The 6,263-nt window shown below is 32.8% G+C and overlaps 1 protein-coding gene across 4 annotated transcripts in view; it reads left to right on the top strand.

Annotated features, from left to right (window-relative positions):
- The window catches only part of LOC143222795 (uncharacterized), a 76,764-nt gene extending 72,252 nt beyond the window's left edge, over nt 1–4,512 (top strand). For all 4 annotated transcript variants that reach the window (XM_076449780.1, XM_076449782.1, XM_076449783.1 and 1 more), the window contains one exon: nt 1,084–4,512. In XM_076449780.1, coding sequence (XP_076305895.1) covers nt 1,084–1,760 — 677 coding nt within the window. In that variant the 3' untranslated portion in view covers nt 1,761–4,512. The remainder of the gene's footprint in view (nt 1–1,083) is intronic.
- The last annotated feature ends 1,751 nt before the right edge of the window (nt 4,513–6,263 follow it).

Raw genomic sequence — 6,263 nt, forward strand, 5'->3', positions numbered from 1 at the left:
TCATCTTGCATCATTAAACACATTGGCTCAAAATTATGAACATACAGCCTACCTTCAAAGAAAATTTATTGGTTTTCATTTTGATTTTAAATGTTGCACAATGTTTGTTTGTTTTTCACTTAAGTTATGGTTAAAATCTTGGTTCACTGTGTTTAGAAAATCTCAAGCACCTATAAATAATGTCATAAAGTGTGTGATAAAGTGAAGAAATTCTTAGGCACAAACAGTTTATTGTATCTGTTTGGTTGATAGAGTAATTTGTGACTAATTGAACAAACAAAATTTTACTATATATTTGTAAATACTTTTTTGAGGTAAAAAACTATCTACCCTGCTTCAATGAGTCCATTAGCAGTAAAAAAACATTTCAAACATTTTACTGAAGGAGAAGCAGATTAGCTCCTGATAGTAACATAAAGTTTACCATAGATAAAGGTTTACTGGGATATATTTTACATGTATATAGTTGTTGTTAAATCAAAACTGGCTCAAATTATAAAGCCATGTATATATTTAAAATAACTATGAATATTTACATGAAGTGTTTGATATCATCAAAATATTCTTGTGGCAAATGATTTTCCTATTTTCTTTATTTATAGAATAATTTTTGACAATTAAACAAATAATTTATATTTTGTAACTTTTAACATTCAGTAAAGCAAAATTTCTTAATGAGTTAATTGTTATTATAAACAAGCCCTTTACAGATACTGGCTGTTAAGTAATAACTTAAATAAATTAGAGACTAAAAAACAACTGTTTTTAAAGTATTTGGCATCAGTCAGAATGAAGATTTTTGAATTAAGCAATTTATAAATCTCTCATCTTTTCATACATTTAATATTTATATAAATAGATGAAGTGCTATTCACTTAAAGAGGGCATGTTTATTGGGGTAATTGCAACTACTTCATTAAAGAAACTGGTACTGTGGTAACAGTAGAGATAAATAAGTCCTACAAGTAAATGAATAAAAGAACTTATTCTTTTGTTTTTAGCATCTTTTACAAATTCAGCACTTCTCTTGTATAAAAGGTATGTTGAACATGTTACTAGTCTCTTTTGAAATTCTCATTACAGATGACATTTTCTTATCAAGAACAAATAATATAGAAAAGGACACAAATACAGATCCTGACAGACATGATTCAGGTATACCAGCTTCACCTTCTTCAGTGGAGGCACCCCTTCAACTCTCTCATGATGACATCCAAAGATATACAAAATTTACTGAGAATACATGTGTTTGTAGTAAAGAAGAGAGTTTTAAGGAGAATTTTACTGAAAGAAAAGACAGTAGGCTACAGAACTTCCAAGAAAACCTTTTGGAAAATCTTCCAGATGGACAAAGACTTTTGGGACATAATTGGTTTCTCTCAATAGAGCCCAGAAAAAAGAATGAAAATAGAGAGGGTTTGTATAGGGCCCAGTCATGTCCAGTTATTGCAGATAAGTTTCATCAGTCTGCTGGTTTCAGTTACTTTGATGCCAGAAGTACAGTCAATTGTGGTAGGGTTGATAGTAGTCCTTATAGGCGGAAAATGAAACTGCCTCAAAGTGAATCGATGGAACGGACTCAGAATCGTTTAAGTTTTGGAAGCCTTGAGTGTGAACATAATGATTGGAAATACAGCAATTTTTCTTGTCCTGACATGTCAGATTTTGCCACTGGTCAGAGAAGTCGAGGGTCATCAGCAGCTTCTGTTTTTTCTCCAACCCACATCAGACGCCACATCAGGATGATACAGGTGTCCTGATCCTGATAACATTTGAAAGATTTTAAGCATTCTTTTTATGTTTTTACCTAGTTCTCTCACTACATATCTAACTGACATCTGTGATCAAAATTAAGAGTGCACCATGATGAGAAGTAGTAAAGCATCGTCCTAGCATTACTAGGTCACTTGCACATGCAAGTGAACAAAGAAATAGATGTTCAGGTTTACTCTTCTGGCCCTAGTAGTGATTAAATGTATTGATCCAGTTGTGTGATGATATTTGTCTGTTATAGAATGTTCCTTATCTTCCTACTGTGATTATTTCCAACCTTTGTTAGGTAAGGGGCAGGTCCCTCTTTATATTGTTTTTCCCATAAAGCATTAGTTGAAGAATAGATGTTTGTCTTCTAATTTTGTTAACAGTTTTATCATCTATTCCCACATTTGTTGTTCGTGGAACATTTATCAATTATTAATTGACCTTTATCTCTTGTTTTAAAACTGAGGAGATAGAAAATTAATGTTGAGCTTTGTGACTTGACAGTACCTGATTTGATCAATTTAATCAAATATTAGATAATCGGTCATTTCAAATTATTAACCACTAAAAATTTAGTATTTTCAACTAGAAAGAATATTTAGATAAATTTATCTGTACAATAAAATAACATCACTTTTTTATATACAGGAACAATAGCAGTAAATAGCCACATATGTAGTTTTCTTTTTTTGAATAGAATTTTTAAAAAGAGCATTAAAATATGTATTTGTTTATAGAGTACAAGTAATTGCATTTTTAGAATATCCCCCAGTGGCACAGTGGTATGTCTGAAGACTTACAATGTTGAAAACTGGGTTTTGATACCAGTGGTGGTTAGAGCACAGATAATCCATTGTGTAGCTTCATGCTTGACTTCAAACAACAATTTTTAGAATAACTATAGGTGTTATCAGATATATATATATGACATTTACACAACATAATCTTTCTTTGTTGTATGTTTTATCAAACAATTTGTTAGTGGATCTGTATGTATTTTTGTTTTCATTCTCTTCTCTTTTTTGGACTTTTACTATAATGTATTAATTAAATTGGATTTTCTCCAGACTTATGAATTGCACATTCGTATTAGGCATGTTCAAGAAAAACATAATACTTAATGTAATGATTTGCGAGTAAAGAATTCCACTGGGGTACCATTTGGAGTTGAACTGCATCGATAAGTGTGTGATTAGCAAGAGAGACATTAGTAAATAACATAAGTGTTAACTTCAAGGATTTGTTTGTACTTTATTACTTATTTTTCTGCTCCTTAAAAGTGATTTATTTGTATAACGAGTAGAAAAAAGACCACTACGCAATATTGACCCTTTGAACAATATAGCAGGATATTAAGATTTACTAACATGATCATTACATGTTAGGGTTTTTGTACTTAACACACCAGTAAAGTTATTGTGTTAGTCGAACTTTTGGTTAATTTGGCTAATTCTGTATTGTTGTGAAACGTTCATGACACCAATAAATATTTGTTGATTTAGCATTTTGGAAAACACATACCACCTGAAGGTCATCCTGACGTGTTTTTTGTTGTTGTTGTTTTTTAAGGACCGTTGACTTTGTAATATAATAACCTAAATTAATAATGTCTGAAATCATCATTCAGCACTATAAATGTAAAGATTTGAATCAAGAAATAAGGTTACTTTTAATCTATATGTTATATAAAGCATTCTAATTTATTATGATACCGTGGATTGTTTGTTTAAATTCTAGTTAGAGCAGTGAGCATTTACAGAAAATAAAAGTATCTGTGAGTCTGCGAAAAATTAATTCATATTGGCAGTAAAAAGAAAGTACTTCTGTCTGTAAATTACACGTCTTATGAAAAGGAAAAAAACCAAATGAAGGAAGTGTTTTCGTCGTAGAAATGAAAGGTAAGTTTACTCCAAGTGTATGAAACCTCACCTCATTGAATGATAAAAATAATCTGAAGATTTTTAGCATTTGTCAATTTTTATTGTAATTAAATGTATCGTAAATTTATTGTAACTGTGGCATGTTCTGTGTACAGGTGTATACACATCAGTTCTGGCCATGATACGTAGATGCCATTTACTTACCTTGTTTTTGAACCAATTGTGATTTTGACGGATGTTTGTTTTTGTTTATTCGTATGGAGTGTGAGTAACCATTATTGAACACGTGGAATGTCGTTAATTAGTTCCTATGTTATCATATGCTGGATTGTTAAGTCTTAAAACTTGAAGTGTACATTCTTGATAATAAGTATATCTGTCGTTAAAAAACGTGTGCACGGAGTGGGGGGATTAAGATTAGGCGCAGAAAAATATGTATTTTAATTGTGTTTTCAAACAGCATTGTGTAATAAAAGGAACTAGGAAAATAGAATATTATGTAATGGGGTATTTTTTGAAACATCAACCATGTTGAATAGAAGGTAGTTACAAGTAAATACCATTAAGTCGTATGGATCTTATTTGTAGTCACTCGTACTGTATCATAAAATATAGAAAAAGGGTTCAAAACGTCATAATGTTCTTGTTGACTTTTTAAAAATATTTTTGGCTTTGATCTAACAGACAAGTAATGTATGTAATCTAGTGATTTCTTTCCAAAAAATATCCACCACCAACATTGTCACGGAAGAATTTTTTTTAGCTCAAAATACATTTTTATAAAGTTTCTGGACTGTTTGTTTCATTTGTAAATCATTTGCATTCTGTATTGGAAGAAACTAGATGCAAATAAATTATTGTATAATTGTGATTTTTTATTATCACTTATATTGTCACATTATGAAAAAAACATATATATAATCTGTTGAACGTTTTTTACACCATTTTATTATGTCATCTTGTCGTAGTCAAAATACAGTACTCGAGGAAAGACTACCAAAACAAAATTGGTGTACATCTTTGGGTCCTGTTCTTTTCATTTAACCTAACGTGGAAAGTTTGACAGACCTATTCATTTTTGAGTATTGGTTTTCACTGATAATAGTTTTTTTAAAAAAAAAGTGTGTACTGTATCTATATAATATTCCAGCCATAAAAGTTAACGAGATCCACAACTGTGATCTAAAGATGGCATGAAAAGAAAGTGAAATAATAAAGTGTAAAATGATGAAAAATATTTATCGTACCCTACTTTTCTTTACCGATGTATACCAAAATGTATTGATGACTGATATAGAAGACAACGACGTGTACTGGCAACAAGTCTCACTTAGTCTGGATGTTTTTCATGAAGATATAACCGCAGATATCAAATAAGGATATTCGAAATGTTTCATAAAAAATTTTATTACTTGTAAGAGCGCAGATGCATATTAAAATAACTGAAAGAAAACACACTAAAAGTGTCAGTGAAAGTATTTCTTAGTATATAGTATATTTAATGTAGTTTTCGTGTTTCATTGTTGAAAGATGTTCTGAACTATTACGTAACATAACGCTTATTTTGGGGTTTTCATAGAACCAGTTTGATGTAAAAATGTTGCTCATACCTTGTAAAAACATAACTTATATTTTGTTACCCACCCTAAAAGTGGCCCAGTGGTAGGTCTGAGGGCTTACACTGTTAAAATTGAGTTTCGATACTTCTGTTGTGGAGATTGTGCCTGATGCTGGTGTTTGGGTATAGTGCTCACGAAACCCTGGCGTTCCTGCATTGTCCTTGCATGACATTGTAGTGCGTCCCTTTGTAGGGCTCCATGGTGGGTGGGGTCAGTGGGTACCGAAATTTTTCTTTTTTTCCTATGGATCCTCCTTCAAGAAATTTAAATAAAATGGTGAAAAAACAGTAAATAGGTAAGCGACCACGTCTTGAAGACTGAGCAGCAATCTTCAACATCTGAAACACACGTACCTCATTTTCTTATATTACATTCTCTTTCAGAAAAACCTTTAGAGCAATTGTCCCCCTTTTTTATTCAGAAGGGACTAGAGGGTCTTGCTGGCTCTCCAAAGTCAGTAAAGAAGCTTCGATCTGGAGACATATTAGTTGATGGATTTGAAGAATGTCCCCGAGTCAGAGATTCTCGCTGGTCTCTCCACTCAAGGAGTTTCTGCAGTGAGGCGCATCTCCACTGGCAAAGATGGAGTTACACTGCCAACAAATACCCTCGTTTTGACATTTACATCATCACGTGCACCTGCCACCATCAAGGCAGGTTATCTAATTTGCAGGGTACGGCCATACATTCCAAACCCTCTCCGATGTTTCCAATGTCAGAGGTTCGGCCACTCAAAGACATCATGTCGTGGTTCCCTGACATGTGCTCGTTGTGGTGGCAAGGACCACGATGCCTATGAATGTGACATGGACCCACATTGCATCAACTGCAATGGTTCTCACGCTTCCTACTTTCGTTCTTGCCCAAAATGGTTGGAAGAAAAAGAGGTGCAGCATTTGAAAACGACTCATAACATTAGTTATCCTGAGGCTCGGAAATTGCTGCCTGCCACTCCTTCTCGGACATATGCTGCTGCACTTTGTTCCACAACTACAGTGGGAGT

The sequence above is a fragment of the Tachypleus tridentatus genome, chromosome 8, assembly GCF_004210375.1.
Source record: "Tachypleus tridentatus isolate NWPU-2018 chromosome 8, ASM421037v1, whole genome shotgun sequence".
Taxonomy (NCBI): domain Eukaryota; kingdom Metazoa; phylum Arthropoda; class Merostomata; order Xiphosura; family Limulidae; genus Tachypleus; species Tachypleus tridentatus.